At 47.3% G+C, this 18,936-nt stretch overlaps 1 protein-coding gene across 1 annotated transcript in view; it reads right to left on the bottom strand.

The window, feature by feature from the left end:
• Window positions 1-18,455, bottom strand: part of Myo10 (myosin X) — a 212,033-nt gene extending 193,578 nt beyond the window's left edge. Inside the window, exon 1 of the mRNA XM_036206964.1 lies at window positions 18,017-18,455. Coding sequence (XP_036062857.1) covers window positions 18,017-18,037 — 21 coding nt within the window. The 5' untranslated portion in view covers window positions 18,038-18,455. The remainder of the gene's footprint in view (window positions 1-18,016) is intronic.
• Between the last annotated feature and the right edge of the window lie 481 nt (window positions 18,456-18,936).

Raw genomic sequence — 18,936 nt, 5'->3', positions numbered from 1 at the left:
GTTGCCATGGTAACCTATCACAGACAGAGTTGCCATGGTAACACATCACAGACAGAACTGCTGTTTACTGTCACTGATGGCTTCATCACCCAAGCAAACAGCAAGTCTATGCTGTCACTTTGTTTCATGACACCCTCATTCCCATTGGTGGCAATAGGTTCTTCTGAGGTAGCCTCATATGACCCGTCGGCTCTGTGCAGGGAAGCACCTACGTTCTTGATGGCGTCCACAGATGATTCACTTTCAGCTTGGAGGAATCTTTGAAGAATTCAGCATGCACAGAGCCAGGCCCCATTCTCAGACTAGCTTATCTTCCTACAGCGTCTCACTCCACACCAGCTCCAAAGCTCCACGTCAGGGTCTGGTGGAAGCTTGGGTGCCTGAGGGGGGTTTAAGAAACTCTGACGACATAACAGCCTGAGTTATGTTTCTGACGCCATCATTTGACGGTGGATCCAAGGCACACAACACCGCTGTCTGTATTGAGGAATCAAAGGGACCTCTCTGACATTACAAAAACAAAATGAAAATAAAGAAAAGTCTCAGTCTACTGAAAGCCCTCTTAACTCCTTGAAAGGACTTTTCTATTTCAAAGCACACATTATCTCAAAATGCGTACAAACCACACACACAGCCCGAAGCCCAGTTGGGCCAAGTTAAAACCATTTTTGTTCCCTATTGTTCTCAGAACTGATGGCTTGTGGTTTCATGTTTTTATGGTAAAATAGTGGAAAATGGTAGCTTGAGAGAAGGGCAGCTGTACATACTACCTTTTACAAATGCACAGACTACTGGACTTGCTTACAGCCCCAAATATTAAATGCCAAAACCCAAACCTCATTTCATAAGCAAGGGTATCATCTACCTGATGCTCTCCTTCTCCTCATCTCTTGAGGAAAAAAAAATAATAAAGCTGGGGGTGTAGGTTGGCTCACAGAGTGCCTGAGTTGCATGTATGAAATCTTACCACAGTGCTACATAACCTAGGTGTGGCTGCACAGCTCTAATACGAGAGCTTGGGAGACGGAGGCAGGATGGTCAGGAGTTCAAAGTCATCCTAAACTACCCACCACTTTGAGGCCAGCCTGGGACACATGAAACGTTGGGGGAGGGGGTAGATCCCGGCTTTTAAATATTTTATAGATAAAAAGAGTTCTCTGGCCTGTGCAAGAGAGCCCTGACCACACATGTTTTTAGAACCTACTACACAGAAAGTTAACTTAGCAAACCTGCCCGGAGGCCAGAGGGAAATTGTTACAGCTGAAAAAGCTTCATCACTGAGAGAAACAGGAGAGTTTCGGTGGGTCTCCAAGTCTGAAGGTAATTAACGCCAAATTCACCGTCTGGCCTGGCCTTCAGAGCCTTGAGGTTGAACTTGGCACCAACTTTTGGGAAGATCCCTGACTTACACCTTTAGCGCCACAGATCTTACAGCAGTCAAAACAGTGTTCTGACGACCCCATCCTACCAATACAAATGTGTGGGAAACAGCGGGGAGGCACCTTCTGAACTTTATCTTCTCAGAAAAACAGGCAGCACAAGGCACTGCCTATTGAAGACTCGTAATCTTTACAACAAGCAGTGAGAGCTGAGCAAAAGTCCTTGGAGGCACAGCTTTAGTGAGGGGCTTCACTACCAGTAGCTGTGACTGCCTCAAGCCAGGAAGCAGGAATACACACATACATATATCCATAAGCACTGCGCTGGTTAATTTTATGTCAACTAGACACAAGCGAGTCATTGGGGTGGAGGTGGGGGCTCAATTGTGAGGTCTTCATAAGACTGGGCTGTACACAAGCCTATAGGGTATTTTCTTAACTAGTGATCGGTAAGGGAGGTCTCAGCCCATTGTGGGTAGTGCCATCCCTAGGCTGGTGGTTCTGTGTTTTATAAGAAAGCAGGCTGAGCCAAGCCATGAGGTGCAAGCCAGTAAGCATATTAGACTTAACTATATAGACAGACTTAAATAAAAGTCCCCATCTCCTTTACACTTGAGTGATACCAGCTCACTTACCTGTTGCTCAAATACAAAACTCACATGTATACACACTGAAGAACAAACAAGGCCAAGTACATGCTCTTTACAAGTCAGAGGTGACCCAGATAAAAGATTAGTATGTGCAGAAATTCTTTGCCTTGACTTTGGCACTCAACTTTGGTGGTGAGGGCAGAATCCAGGGTGTTCCCAGGGCTCAGGGCCAATCTCTCTGCACGTTGCAATTACAAGAAGCAAGCAAGAACGGGGGAGGGGTCTCCATGGAGGTGGCCACAGCAAGCTGACTTGAAGACACACAGGAGGGATGCCAGCGGGTCAGATTCCCAGGACAGGACTGGGCAACCCAGGGACAGCCCTATCCCATGAATCAGGTGGCCCTCACCTGAGACACTGAAAAATTTTAGAGAGCACGTTCTCCTGTGTGATTGTCTCTCAGGTTTTTGGGTTTTTTCTTCTGCACCAAAGCATAATTCAGAAGCGGTGGGAAGAGGCAGTAAGGAAAAGCCTCTAATCAGTAAGAAATTTCTAGGGGCGCTGCTCCCCCAGTTTCCACAGTGGGTTCCTCCTACACAGGCAAGACACAGGGTGAGAGCATCCCAGAGCCCTTGTCCAGAAGTCTCCTTACACAGCACCTTACCCACAAGCTCTGAATAGGTTCCCAGTGGAGCACACAATCCCAGAAGCCATTGCTCCCAACACAGGGGCAAGCCCTTGGGTGGAGACTGTCAGTCACACACACCAGTTTTTCTTGCCATACCATTTCACCAGGGTAATGCCCTCCCTGCCACCAGAAGCACGCCTGACCCCAAGGAGGTTTGGATGTCCTTGAAGTCCCGGTTTAAAGAAAGCCCTTTCTGTCTCCACCTTCCTGTGGCACTGATGGGGACAGAAACGTCTTGATGCATTTTGTTCTGGGTCCTGCAATGTCTCATGTCCGGCAAACTGCAGTGTCCAGTTGCTTCACTGGCTACTGTGTGTTGAATGAGGGTGTTCTGAGGCTATGACAGTGACAGCAGATGAACCCAATCCCAACAGCCTGGCTAACACAGATTCACTGTATCTCATGATATACCTGTCTCAGTCGAAGACACTCACACTAGGGATTTCTACAGCATAAAACAATGACCAAGAATTGTAGTAGGAAAATTGTAGTATTTGAGAAAATCCAGGGCCAGAGATGAGCTCAGTGGGTACAAGTGTTTGCTGCACAAGCCTGATGACCCAGGTACCATGCCCACATAAAGGTAGGAGGCAAGAACCGACTCCACAGAGACTCCCTCTGACCTCCACATTGGCACCATGGCACATTATATACACGTTATACACCACGGCTAATTGTTTAAGCTAAAATAAATCTAATTTTTAAAAAGTTATTTGAAAAATAAAGTCAGAAATCAAATAGTTCTTTCTATTTAGGTGTAGAGTGGGCACAAAGTGCTTTCTGAACAGCCAGGAGACAAGAATACAGTAATATGACAGCAATTCTCTCAGAACCGTCTTGGACACAGCAAGTGACGTTAACATGCGTGTGAAAGCAGCGCACACTCAACACTGATCCAGACAAACTCTAGACACCTACCATGAAAGGGTGTCAAAGGACACAGAGTGATGACGTTCTAGCTGGTGTCGGGGACACAACACCTGTAATCCCAGCATTTGGGAGATGAAGGCAGGAAGATCAGAAGTTCAAGGTCATCCTTGGCTACATAGCAAGGTAATGAGTTCAGTGTCAGCCTGGGCTATAAGAGACTCTCATCTCAAAACAAAACAACAAAAAGGTTACCTGCTGTTCCATCTGGATTCATCTATGTCACAATCTTGAGCGACAAAATTATAGAGAAGGAAGATGGGATGATGGAGGGAAATGAGAAAGGGATGATAAGGAGTCCCCTGAGGGACTGTCCCAACAGTTTCCCCTGGTGACTCTGGGTGGTGAGGCACTCACTACATGCTGGGGAACAGCTGAGAGCTGATGTACAAACGTGTGCGCCCAGGAGTTTGAGTCTACGAGACCAGGGAAACCTGAGTGGAACCCCAGCCTACACCAATGTCAGTTCTGATACAGAACTACAATTTTGACGCTGAACTACTGTTTTGATACTGAACTATTGTTATGTAAAAGGTCACCACCAGGGAAATGGACAGGAAAGAGGAAGGGCCTCCTGTACCCTGAGGCATTTTATAGAAAGTGTTTTGTAGCAATAGGGCCTGAACCAGAGCCTGATGCAGCCAAGCAAGCATTTTACCATTGAGCTACACTCCTAGCCAGTTGGGCAGATTCTAAACCTGTATTTAATTACTTTTTAAAGAAACCAGAATAAAACTCCAAAGCACACAAAGACAGGGCCTGGGATGCAACTTATTCACTCACACTGGGACTTTTGAGAAAAAACGTGACCCCCCCCCTTTTTTTTTCACACAGAGAACGACTGTCAGTTAATTACTCAGCATAAGCAAGATTTCCCTAATGCTTGAGGGACAGGATATAAGTAAAAGAGCACTTGGTGAAAGGACCTGTGGGAGAGCCAGATGACGCCCGAGGCAGGGGTTCCAGCTGTATAGAATTTGATACATGATTCAAACGTCAAGTAACGGCTGCAAACGTGGACAAATGCTGACACCCGAGGGCGAATCCAGAGCCCACACAGAATAAACTGCAGCACCGACAGAGAAGTGGTTGTTCCACATCACCCAAAGCCACGAGAAGCCTCTAGGAAAGAGAAGGGTGGGGGAAGGAGGAAGGCATACCACTGCATTTAACAGAACAGAAAGGGCACAGTGGTGCGGTCCCTTGACGCCTGGGTACACTGTTGACACCTGGACACGTTGGTCGTCACAACCAGGGAGTTGGGGATACTGACACCCAGTGACTGAGAGGTCAGCAATGAGGCTAAGTCGCTGCCCAACCCCCCCCCCATGCATGGACAGCCTCCCTACCCCAGCAATGTCAACAGTGCCAGGGTTGGAAAGACGTGGAAAGTAGTACACTTGAATGCACCCAGAAATCACTTGAATGCACCCAGAAATCAGAGACTGGAAACTACTAGAGGACCAATGACCTTGTTGGCCCTTAGCTCTGGCCTGTACCAGTAAATCCAAGGAAAGACAAAAGAGCTATCAAATCCAGCCCAGGGGTCTGGTTTGGTTTCTGGAAACTGTTAGCTCACCATATGCACACGCAGGTTTTAAGAGCATCGCCTCGCTTATGCAGTAGTAAAATGAGGGCCAGTCTCAAGGTGAGGACAAGGACCGGTGTCCTCCACCTTCACCCTGTGAAGTCCCTGGCGGTCACATCTGTGGGACAAAGTGTGGGTGGAAATAAACAAGAGGCAAGCTGCAGCAAAGGACAATGGTGGCTTTGTCGGGGATGTAGGAAGTCTTAACACTGTGATTTCAGAGTCTGTGGAAAGACTTTCTGAGTTAATAAATAATGAGCTTAAACACACCTAGATCTCCCAACACACACACACACACACACACACACACACACACACATACACACACACACACACACACACACATACTCCTACTGTGTGTTCATGAAGTCCCCGGATTAAAACAGCAATCACAGAACAACTCTTGCCTATGGTTATCTCTAAAGATAGTGCAATGTGGTGGGTATTGTGTTCCCTGAAATATTGTGTGTTCCCCGAAATAAACATATCTGGGGTCAGAGAACAGACAGCCACTAGAACAGAGCCAGAAATGGTGGCTAGAAAATGGGAAGAGTAAGCCATAACAGAAGTTGGGCGGTGGTGGTACACACCTTTAATCCCAGCTCTTGGGAGGCAGAGCTAGCCAGATCTCTGAGTTCAAGGCCACTTTAGAAACAGCTAAGCTTGGTGACCCATGCCTTTAATCCCAGGGAGTGGGGGCAGAAAGAAAAAGGTATATAAGGCATGAGGACCAGGAACTAGAGAGGAAAAAGCATGTAGTTAGTTAAGCTTTGGAGCAACACAGTTCAGCTGAGATTCATGTGGAGGAGGACTCAGAAGCTTCCAGCCTGAGGAAAGAGGATCACCTGAGGAACTAGCAAGGTGAGATAGCTGTGGCTTGTTCTGCTTCTCTGATCTTCCAGCAATCACCCCAATAACTGGCCTCGGGTTTGGTTTCATTAATAAGAACTTTTAAGATTCCTACTACAGTGCAAGGCAAAAGAAAGAAAATTAAAAGAAGGCTATGTAAGTAATTCTTCAAACAAATAGCCAGAAAATATATATCTTAGTTCCTGTGAAACTTTGACCTCAAATGAACACTAGTAACCACGCCCATATAGGGAGAAGGGTGTGTCACCTTGCTGGTGATCTGTCGAGGAAAACTAAAGAGCCAGATGTGGAAGCATAAATCCCGGGTCCTGTGTTAACTCCCCCCACCACGCTGGCTGTGCATTTCATCAGTTCTAATGAGAAGCTACAAAAGCCCCCAGCTCATAAATACATCATGCTGGTGGTTCATCTGTGCCTCCCACAAGGTGAACTGACACTTTCATTACGCTTATGCAGGCAGAGAGTGCAAGAAAACTTGTGTAAACCCTCTCTGATCCACACACCCATGCCTGCAAATTTTCATCTTGAAGAAATAATCAGACAAGCGTGCAAGGAGCTAGGTACCAAAAAAGGTTCAGGTGCTGTTACGACAGCAAACAACTAGCAACACCCTGACAAGGGCCATGGGATTGATGTGTCCGTCACAAGGATGGACAGTGCTACTACACTTAGACCTGATACCTAGGAAGGTCTTCCTGTGCTGTGGACTCCTGAGCACTGTGTGTATCACCAAAACAGACAAGCAAACTAACAGTATCAAAGAAATGCAAATCTTGGTCTTTGCTAGAACATAATATTAGCTTTAAATCTACACTGTTTGCAGTTACTTTGTGTAGAGTGTCACTGACAATATTATGAAACCTTCCCCAAAACTCACAAGAGATTTTAACCATTCCATTTTCAGCCTCATTTTTTTAAAGAATTTGAAACAAAATTTTACCTCTATGGAGAAGGAATTACATGTGAAACACACAAAAAAGTTTTTTGGGGGGTTGTTTTTGTTTTTACATACCTTAAAAATCAGAACAAAGGAAAAAATTGCACGGGCTTACAAGATGATTTGGTACATAAAGGTGCCTGCGGCCAAGCATGTCCACCTGTGTTCAATCCTTGGGACCCACAGGGTAGAAAGAGAGAATCAACTTCCACAAGCTGTCCTGACCTTTACACATGTGCTGTGGCACATCAGCACTCTCTCTCTCTCTCTCTCTCTCTCTCTCTCTCTCTCTCTCTCTCTCTCTCACACACACACACACACACACACACACACACTCAAATAAATAAAATGTTTTAGGAGGCTGAGAGATCGCACAGCAGTTGAGAGTGACAGCTGCCCTTCCAGAGTTTGGCTCCCAGCATCCATGTCGAGTAGCTCACAACTGATTATAATTCCAGTTCCAGAGGACCCAGCACCTTCTTCTGGTCTCTGTGAGCATCCACATAGGTAGACACACACTATACATAAAAATAAAAACAGCTGGGTGGTGGTGGCGCATGGTTTTAATCCCAGCACTCAGGAGGCAGAGGCAGGCAGATCTCTGTTGAGCTCAAGGCTAGCCTGGTCTATAAAGCGAGTTCCAAGACAGGCACCAAAGCTACACAGAGAAACCCTGTCTTGAAGTGGGGGGCGGGGGGACAACGTTGGAGATAGAATGCACTGGCATAAAGGGTTAACAGGTAATAATAGAAGAGGAAGGTTCAGTTGGGGTGGGAAAGTGGAAGACAGGGTGGAGCAGGGAGGAGGGGACGAGATAAATAACACCAAAGACCTTTTGAAAATGATATATGGAAAGCCGCTACTGTAGAAGCTTTACATACATTAACAATAAGTTTAAGTGGAGTTCTCCTATAGCAGGGCAACTAAGCCCCTCCAGACATTAGAATAGAGGTTCTCAACCTGTGAGTCGCGACCCTTCCACAGGGGTTGTGTATCAGCTGTTCTGCATATCATATACCTACATTACAATTTATCTATCTATCTATCTATCTATCTATTTATTTATTTATTTAGGTTTTTTGAGACAGGGTTTCTCTGTGTAGCTTTGAGCCTTTCCTGGAACTCACTCTGTAGCCCAGGCTGGCCTTGAACTCACAGAGATCCACCTGGCTCTGCCTCCCGAGTGCTGGGATTAAAGGCGTGTGGTTCATCTGTGCCTCCCACAAGGTGTCCACAGCACAGGGAGACATTACAATTTATAATAATGGCAAAATTACAATTATGAAGTAGTAATGAAATAATTTTATGGTTGGGGGTCACCACAACATAAGGAATGGTCGCCGCATTAGAAAGTCTGAGAACCACTGTACCAGAGGCTAACAAATAAAAAGCCCAGTGTCAGATAAAAGCTACACCTTCTGCAGCTGGTGGCCAGTGAGGTCCCACTGGCCCCCAATCATTACGGCTGTCGCCATTGCTCTTGGTGGCTCTCCAGAACTTGACGGTAAGACCCTATTTGCTGAAGACATCACATGCTTTATGGCAAAATCAAGCTGGTACAAGACCTGGAAGCTTTTCCCTACTGACTAGCTTTCATAGTACTGGCAAGTGTTAGGCAAGCTACTGGAGAAGAAAAGTATTCACCAATCATACACAGCTATGAACCCTTCAAACTACAATAGTTCCTGGCCTGGAAACACGTACCCACCAGTATAACAATGGCACCAACAGCATGGGAATAACCACTTTCTCTTTTTATGAAGTCTTATTTTATGTATACAGGTGTTTCATCTGCATGTATATATTTGCACCACATGTGTGTAGTGCCCACTGAGGCCAAAAGATAACACTGGATTGCCTAAAATTAGAGTTACAGATGGTTGTGAGCTACCATGTGGGTACTGGGAATTAAACCCTCGTTCACTGTAAGAGCAGCCAGTGATCTTAACCACTGAGCTATCTCTCCAGCCCTATGAAACACTTTCTAATTGTATTCGAGTCCCACTCCACAAGATGAAACCCATCCCTAGCGCCATTAACAGGCTAAGAGGCTATGACTAGACAGGTCATAGGCCCTAGGGTAGAACCTACTACTATTATGCTACTCACTGGACATGGTATTAAACTGACTCTTAATGACTTATCATTATGCCCACAGATCAATGCATCTCTCAACACCCATTTAATAACAAGCTTCTATGTGCAGTAGATGGTGATTAACACCAGGCGAGGCCCACTACTGGCCAAGATGCCCTAAAGGGAACATAGAGACTGCACCTGACTCCTGAGGCTCAGGGTTCATTGCAGAATCACACAGAGGGGGGTGGGGGGGTTAGTAGCCCAAGGCAGTGGATGACTACAAGAAAACATTATCTTCTGGTCACACAGGGGCAGCTGCACAGATGAACTCACAGCAGTTGCAACAGTATGCTCGAAACTTGCACAAGCCCAAGCCAGACCAAATCCCAGCCTGGAGAGGGGGGTTGGGCACATAATCCCACCCCTAGACAAGGAGCTGTTGACAACTGTTAGCTTCCGGGAAAGCGAGAGACAATTTTCTGAAAGAAAATCGACCCCGGGAAATCAACCACACTCCAGTAGAAGACCATAGCCAAGAGTATCTGGGCAACACAAAATTGATCTTGAAAGATTAAAACAACAACAACAACAGAAGACACAAAGTTGGGTGCGTAGGGGAAGTGAGGAGTGAATTAAGGAAGAGTTGAGGGAGGGGAGGTGAAGAGCATCGATTTGGAAAACTCCCAAAGAACTAGTAAGAAACATTTTAAATGTCATAAAAATAAATAAAAATAAAAAATCTTTTAAAAAACTTAAATTTATATGGCTAGAAAGGAAAGGACTCTTGAAAGTGTAATCTTCCAAACATAATCTTATCTCTACTACTATCTCGCTGTGCACATCAAGTCATGGTCTCGTCTCCAGACTTTTCTTCTATTAGTCCCTGTCTTCAGTTTTCTCTACAGCACTGAAAAGCATGGACACATGGAAACAATGTAAGAAATCCTTGCTCTGGGCTGGAGCACACAGCTCCATGGCCTAGTAAGCAATAGACCCTGGGTTCTAGCAGGGGAAGGGCTGGGGGCACAAAGGGACTTACTTTAAGAAATGATGAAAATTCACAATATGGCAATATTGGTTATGACATATATAATTAAATTAAAATTTTTTGAAGCCCCCCCCCCATAAATCAGTCAATCTATCACTTACAAGTCCATTCAATTTTTAATCTAAGAACTGTGGTATGAATTCTGTGGTGGCATCAGTAACTAACGACCTGGCCCAGCAAATCAAGCCTCCTCAAGACTGGCATTCATAAAAGAATGTTCCGGTGCTGCAGACACAGCTCACTTGGCAGAGTGCTGGCCTGACATGCAGGCGGTACTGAGCTAGAACCCCAGTACTTCGTAAACTGGATGTGGTGACATGATGATTACAAACCTGTAATCCTAGCAGGGAGGAGCTAGAGGCAAGAGGATCAGAAGTTCAAGGCTATCCTCAGCTAATATCAAGGCTAGCCAAGCAGGGTCAAGCTAGTCAGCAGGGACTACCCGAGAAGCTATCTCAAGGAGGAATGAGTGGACAGGTGCTGGAGAGATGGCTGAGCAGTTAAGAACATTGCTGCTCTTCCGAAGGACTAGTTCTATTGCCAGTACCCTCATGGTGGTTTACAATTGTAAGCCTGTAACTCCACTTCCAGGGGGATCCATTGTCCTCTTCTGGCCTCTGAGAGTACTGCACACATGCTGTGCCCGGAAATACATGCAGGCAAAACACCTACACACACACACACACACACACACACACACACACACACACACATATATTGGAGCTGAGGATCAAACCCAGGGCCTTGCAAGCAAGCACTCTACTACTGAGCTAAATCCCCAACCCCCCATAAAAATATTTTTAAAAAGCATATACTGAGGCAGAGGTTGCAAGTTAGTCCTTTCCTCCACATATATCCCCACAGACCTGTGGCCTCTGCAACCAGAACACTCCAGCACCTTCCCTGGAACTCTCAGGTTAGGTGGTATGGTGTCATGTGACATGAGAAGGCAGTGTTGAATAGGAGATTCATGTATCTTACTGGAGGCCCGTGGGACACATTTTTAAAACAGCTCTTAGCAAGAAGCATGCTGTTTTTAATCCAAGGATTACTCTGAGAAACCTCCCAGCTGATGGCTCTGCAGTGGGCCAAGCTACCCAGGGAAAGAGAGCTTCTGTGAACAAACACCAGAAATGTGGTCAGCATCATTTTTCAAGAGGGAAAGAAAATGCCATCAGACCATCTCAACGATCACTCCAGCAACTGTCAGAAACTGTGAAACAAAAGACCTTGCCTTATTTTTAATAGACCAGACACTTCTGGGATGCCTAACATGACCTTGTAGCTCTGCTGAGGCTGGGATGAGCACCTTCAGAAACTGCCTTTTAAAGGACACAGAAGTACTGGTCTTCCCTATGTAAAAAGCAAGGGAAATAAAAAAAAAACATTGGCATGCTGAAATGCTGATTAACAGTCTCCATTTCTCCATGGAATCTTCGATGTTTCCAGGGTGAGAACCACTTGTTACTCAACTCAGAAATGACTTAGTGACAGCCTAGAAGATAAAAATCAAGCTTAAAACAAAGGGATCCAAGGGACAGAAAAGACTGATGCATGGCTTTCTGTGTTTCTGGATTAATAATGTAATGGGTCCACTTTCTAGCTGTGTGACACATCCATGGAGTGCACACAATTAATGAGTCGGAGTCACAGGGTTATGTGAAATAAATGAACATGCAAATGTCAATAGCTCAACAACATGTCTTGGCACACAACAACATGCCTGGCACCTAGCAAGTCTGGAACAAACAGTACCCACCATTAGTACTATCTTCAACAAACTAAAATGTTAGAAACATCTCCCCTCATCTCTCTTTGTCCTAAAACAAAAATTTTTTAAAAAAAAATTTTAATATGCCCTTTGGATGAAACTTCCTGCTACTCAAAGGTCAACCCCCACCCTTGAAGACTTTCTTTTCTAGGTACATGAGGCAGCAGAATTTATTTTATTTTAATTAATTAATCTATTTATTTATTTATTTGTTTATTTATTTTTGAGACAGTGTTTCTCTGTAGCTTTTGGAGCCTGTCCTGGACTAGCTCTGTAGACCAGGCTGGCCTCGAACTCACAGAGATCCACCTGTCTCTTCGACCGAGTGCTGGAATTACAGGCGTGCGCCACCACTGCCCAGCCAGAATTTATTTATTTTTATGTAAGATATCTAACCTCTCAAGGTTCAGTTCACTCATTTGAGAAGGGGGAAGTCATGTAAAGCATACAAAGCCACCAGTTAACAAATTCCTCCAAAGACCAAGAAAAGAGGCTCAGGGGAGAGAGTGGTGACTTGCTTGATGGTGACCTGCTGGAGTGGGCAGGCAGGACAGCCACCCGATTTGCAAACAAACAGCAGAGAACTAAGAGCAGCAGGCAGAGTTGCATGCAGGGTAGCAAGCTAACAGCAGCAGGGTTGCATGCAGGGCAGCAAGCTAAGAGCAGCAGAGATGCATGCAAGGCAGCAAGCTAAGAGCAGCAGGCAGAGTTGCATGCAGTGTAGCAAGCTAACAGCAGCAGGGTTGCATGCAGGGCAGCAATCAGAAGGTCAGAACTCAATGTGGTGGAAATCTGGAAGAGGGTCACAAGATTAGAAAGCTCAACAACCAGCTGGAGAACAGCACCTCACCCTCAAAGGGCTGTGAGAACAGGCTATCATCTAGATGGAATTCTGGAAGTGCAGAGTTTCCAAGAAGTAACCAGGTTTAAATAGCGGGGGGGGGGGGGGGGGAATCAAATCAATGTAACCAGACCAGAAAACCATCTGGGTCACATCTCTCAGACCTTCCTTAAAACCACCTACGGGCACCTGGATTTATTCACCACCAGGGGCCACTTCCTCCTTCTCCTCCCCCTCCCCCTCCCCCTTTCTCCTTCTCTTCCTCCTCCACACAGGTATCTCATGCATCAGGCTGGCCTCAAACCTATGAAGTTGAGGATGACCTTAGGCTTCTGACTTTGATGTCTACACCTCCTGAGTGGACTGTAGGCACAAGCCACTACTTCCTGTTTTAACTGTGCTGGGGACCTAACTCAGGCAAGGACTCCACCAACTGAGCTACATCCTCAGCCTCTTTTTTGACTTCTAAGCGTAACTCTGAACACTGACCTTTTAATATCCACCACCTACCACATATAGTGCTTTATAAATCTGACCTCACATTTGCCTACCAACGAAGCAAGACAGACAGACACTAGAACACCCACTTACTATCAGTCAAAGCCCGGGAAGCCTTGCTAACCACAGGGACCTCACAAGTGCTTTGATCCGGTGGATGGTGTAAGCTGGATGGATACTAGGAATGCAAGGCTTTCATTCGCCTCTACATGGCCCTTGCATGGCTAGGGGAAACTGTACCAGGCTCACACAGACTTCACTGGAGGCTTCCTCTTCGAAGTCCCCCGCAAACTTGTAACATGAAAATATGCTATCAAGTCACTCCGAAGCCAAAATTTTGAAATGCGTTAAAAAGGTACAAGAACCTTACTAGTCACAAGAGCAGATAAGCACGGTCAAGGTTCTCGTGCTCACAGGTGAAGCCACTTAACGAGGTCAGAGCTGGAAAAGCAAACACTGCCTTGTCTCTGCACCACTCTGGGTAAACACCGAAGACCTGGCACAGACCAGCTTCTGCTTGATTTTGAGACAGCTAGAACATCAGGCGGCGTGATGTGGGGGAGGCGGGCTTTCCTAGCTTCCCCTGGACAGAAGCTCAGTTCTCTGGGCTACAACAACTGTCTGCTGCGTGCAGCTGTTCCTACGGCTTTGCTGTCCCGGACGTGGGGTGGGGGGAGACGCCAATAGAAATTCTTCTGGACTCTGCGGCCAAGGCCAGAGACTAGAGCCTCATTGTAAAACAAGTCAAGGGGACCCAGCCAATGTCATCCAAAGATGTTAGAGCCCTCAAGATTTGGTGGGACAGAGGTCCTCAGCACCTCTCCTGCACACATCAGGAACTGATGAGGTGTGGAGCAGATGACAGAAAGTATCCATGTGTCGACCTCCTTGTAACAGGAAATGTCACTAGCTCTCTCACATACACACAAAGACTACACTAGTCAGAAGGGAGGAAAAAATAAGCTGGGGGGGGCATCTATTTCTAGCTTAAAATGTCTTCTGAATAACTTCAGGTAACAACTGAAACCATGGTGCCTTCCCAAATTAAGCAGGAGTGTGTGTGTGTGTGTGTGTGTGTGTGTGTGTGTGTGTGTGTGACATGTTTGTGTGGTATATGTGTGTGTGGTGTGTGTATGGTATATGTATATGCTGTGTGTGCATATGTGTGCTGTGTGTGCTGTGTGTTATATGCGTGTGTGTGTGCTGTGTGTGTGGTCTGTGTATGTGTATGTGTCTGGTGTGTGTGTGTGTATGTGTATGGTGTGAGTGTGTGTGTGTGTGACATGTTTGTGTGGTATATGTGTGTGTGGTGTGTGTATGGTATATGTATATGCTGTGTGTGCATATGTGTGCTGTGTGTGCTGTGTGTTATATGCGTGTGTATGTGCTGTGTGTGTGGTCTGTGTATGTGTATGTGTCTGGTGTGTGTGTGTGTATGTGTATGGTGTGAGTGTGTGTGTGTGTGTGTGTGTGTGTGTGTGTGGTGTGTTGAAGCTCAAACTCAGTACCTCTACCACTAAACTACACCCATAGCCCTCCTCTGAACATCAGTGGGACTAAACTTCCAAGACATATTGAACCAGACTGTAAGAAATAGGTTTATCTAGCATAGTTTCATTAACAAGCTGTCTCTTAAAACATTAATACTTGCTTTCTATATTATTTATATTTATGTATATGCAACTTCCACATATTTGTTATGAAAAGCATCAGTGTGTCCACTTATGTCTTGCTGTTAATCCACACAACACAAGGTCTTGTATTTGTACACTCATTATGCCACACCTATGCCTAAACTAAAAAACAGAGGTCAGCACTTTTGGAAATGGCTGATGCCCCACTGTAGTCCATGCACAGCCCTTCTTGGTTCTGGAGACAGGAGCACAGAGCCCACAGAAAAACCTCAAAATTTTTGTACAATAGTCTTGTCACTTTGCAGCTGAACCTTTGCTATTTACTGTTTTGGGGGTTACTGTCGCTGTTTGTGTGTTTGGGGTGGTGTGTGTGTGTGTGTGTGTGTGTGTGTGTGTATGTGTGTGTGTATTTTATTGTACCTAATTGCTTCTGGTTACAGACATACCTAAAACTTAAGTTTCCGCCTGAACTCAACTTTTTAAGAACTTCTCAAGAAATGCCGAGAAAACAAGCTTCCCTATTCGTGAGCACACACAGTTAACTCAAGAGGAGCCATAAAAACTTAATGAAGGCCATGAAGAAAGTGGAACTTGACTGGGGAGTTTGGCACACTCCCTCTCACCAATCCCGGAGCGAAGTTTGAAGGTAGCAGTGTCAGCTGATTGGCACAAGCCTTGCAAGCTTCCCTGGCCACTGGCCCCTAGCTGGATGATTGATCCCAGTTAAACCAGGCAAGTGCAGACAAGCAGCTCACACAGGAATTAGGACCGGGAGGCAACTGCTCAGCTCAGGGCAGCTCAGCTGGGTGTAGCTTTGTGGCTGCAGTGCCTTCGGGAACAGCTGCATACATTCTGGGGTATCACAAGTTGAGAGGGAGGCTACGTGCACCGAGGGAGTGACAGCCAGGGATGCTGCTCTCTGCTATGGGCTCGGACAGCCTCTCCATCAAAGAAGTGCCTGGCCCACAATGTCAAGGGTACCCAATTTGCAAAGACCAAGTCCAGCTGCCTACTTCCTTATTATCTGTCTCCTACAGTTTATTTATGTTTCAGTTGTTAGCACGAGCTTCGAATTGTTGGCTCACAAGCAACAAGTCCTTGTCTCTAAATCACAGAGAAAAGTTAGCAAAGAACAGAACACTACTCAGTGAGGAGGGCACCCCAGGAGCTGGCTGCCCTTGGACACTATATCATTTCTGTACTTTCTTGTCTGGCAGGATAAGGGAACACCTTCACAGATCAGTTAACAAAACGATGTTCTAAGACATTAAAAGTAAAAGGGTCTGTGTTAGGAGTGTGTCTCTAATCACTACACCACTGTTTAGCTTTTTCCGCTGCCCTGCTGCTTTATGTGTGGGGCAGAACGCTGAAGGCTGACTAGAAATCACCAGGATGACATAAACACACCAGCAAATAAAAAAAAAAAAACAATAACTCCCAGAAAATACCAGCCATCAGCAGAAAAGAGACAGGGCTGTGGATCCCATAATACATTCTTCGGACTCACTAATCTTTGGGTTAAGATTCTTCACTAGAAATAGGAAAAATGAAATAGGTAACTGGTAAGAAAACAACTTCAACGTTATTCTGAGATCATTCCGAGTCATGGAGATCCCCTCACAAAGAACCAACGTAAAAAAGGAGTTCCTGGAGTTCCTTCAAAGTTCCCTAACTTGGAGGTCGGGATGCAGGAATTGCTATGGCATGTTATCATGAAGTTTCCAGCACTTGCACTAGAGGGCAGAATTCTACCCAAGCGGAGACCTTGAACTCCGCAGGTCCTCAGGCTTAGTGAGCCTTGTCATCCCTCAACAACTACCTACAAATTTTCCAAAAGACCACCAAGTTAAGAACTATCTGCCCTAGATACAGAACCTCAGTTTTCTCATAGATAAAAACCCAGCCTAGCGGTCATTTAGAACAACTCAAAAATGTTCCAGTGACTCCCTTCAGGAAGGGAACAAAAGCCCATGAATTAGGAAATGCGAAGGGTTCACAATTTTCTACATATTTCTCTTCTTCCTAAATAATGGATGATTAATTTCTTTCCAGGCTTCCTTTTCAGGGTGACAAAGGCAACCACTTTGGAAAAAGTCAATTCGACCATTACACAATACATCACTGTGGCCATTAGAAGTGGCTGTCTGAGAAGAATACAGTAAGTGAACGTCAGACCTTGAAACACTATAGCCAATTAAGTCTGATAAAGCAAGTTAGCTAATGCGGAGGCAAACTCTCACCACTGAGATTTGTTGGGAGATTCCAAGCCTGTCCCGGATTCACAAAACATCGCCCTGGCTTTCAGAAAAAAAAAAAAAAAAATCACATCAGTCTACCTCCCTCAAGTCAGCTAAGTTTACTCTGAGCCACTTCAAACCTCTAAACTTAAACAGAGTTTATTAAATAAACACAACCAAGAAAGGAATCAGTGCCAAGAAACCAAAACGGCTCTCCATCCCAGGGGAAAAGGGAACTTTCAAGTCGCGTCTCAAGTAACTGTGGTGTCCCGCCCTCAAAGACCCTAAAAACGGGCATCGGTTTCATCTTCTAAAATAACCTTTGTTTGCCTTAAACGAATTTTACTTAAACTTGAATTCAAGATCTGCCAAAGAATGGCATGAAATACTGGATCTTTCGGTCTCGTGCTCTGGAATTATCCGCAAGCCCTATCCGAGCGCCGCTAGTAGAGCACCGACCCCAGACTTGAAGGCCCAAGGGGATCCGCGAGCAGTGATTGACTGGGCTCTGCTGGCCGGGCTCACACTTCGTTAGCCCGCTCCTCTGGAAGCCACTGCCCTCTGCACAGGAAGCCCGCACGTTCGGCAAAGGAAGTACCAGACCTTTCTTGGAGAAAGGCGCGTCCCGGCTGCGCCTTTTACCCGCGTTTCCTGCACCCGGGCCGCCCGGCCCGCAGCTCTCCCCCGCCCGGCGCCCGGGGACTCACCTGGCGCGGAGTGTCAGCTAGCCACCCACGCCCGGGGACATGCGAGAGCAGGACAAACCCAAACCTGCCTGGGCTTACTCATCCGAGACTCGGGGCCGGCGGAGGGAGTGGGGTTTCAGGAGACTCCCACAAAGTTTCCCCTCCCGGGACGCGCAGGCGCCGGGGCGCGCGCGGTGAGCCGGCCCGGGTCCCGGTCTCCGCCAGGTCCTCTCTGCCACTCACCTCGGGGAAGAAGCTGTCCATTGTTCCGGCGCCCGCACCTTCCCGGCGCAGCTCCAGTCGCGGAAGTCAGCGCAGCGGCAGGTCCCGGGAAGCCACGCGTGTCACGGCGCGCCTCGGGGCGACTCCAGCCCGCGGAGTCGCCGCGCTGCCATCCCCCGGTCGCTGCTGCTCCTCCGCACCTTTTGTCCGCGTCTCGGACCTCCTCCGTCCCAACCGCAGCCTTTGTCTCTTCTTCCTCCAAGTTCCTCACTTCTGGGCGAAGTGCTCGCGGGCGGAGAACAGCTGTTGGCACATTCTTCCCGGGCTGGGGGAGGGCGGCAAGGGGCTGGCGACGCGCCTGCCTCCCTCTGCGCTCCACCGGGGGCGCACGGCCCGAGCGGAGGACTGCGGATCACCAGCGCGCCAACAACGGTGAGCACTCCAGCCCCGGGCGCAGCCGGCTCTCGCTAGCTCCCGGGTCTCGCTTTCCCCTGTGCTCCGCCCGCCCCGCCCGCCAGCCCCGCCCCCGGCACAGAACCACGCCTACTCTGGAACCCGCCCCGCCCCCGAGAGTTCCTCCTACAACCTGCTGGACCCAGGGCCTGTTCTCAACTACATCCAGACCCCGCCCACTCGGCTCTCTGGCCACGCCCATTTGTAGCCCCGCCCACAGCCTGCTCAGGCTTCCCACACGCCTCGCCCTCTCCCAACCACCACCCAGCCACGCCCACCGGATACTGGGCCACGCCCCCAGGAGCCCCGCCCTCCGCTTTCCTTGTGTGCGGCCAGCTCGCCGGGCCCCGCCACCACCGAGACCGGCTCTGAATCTTTCTTTGGCAGCGGTGCCCTTCTCCTGGGTCTTCTCGCCACCTGTCTAGGCGCCATCAGAGGATTTGACTCTTCCCTCTGGCCATAGAGACTAGAGAGTTACGGGGGTTGAG

This window comes from Onychomys torridus, chromosome 15 (assembly GCF_903995425.1).
Source record: "Onychomys torridus chromosome 15, mOncTor1.1, whole genome shotgun sequence".
Lineage (NCBI taxonomy): Eukaryota > Metazoa > Chordata > Mammalia > Rodentia > Cricetidae > Onychomys > Onychomys torridus.
Note: the sequence above shows the minus strand (reverse complement) of the source record. Positions and strands in the feature narration are given on the sequence as shown.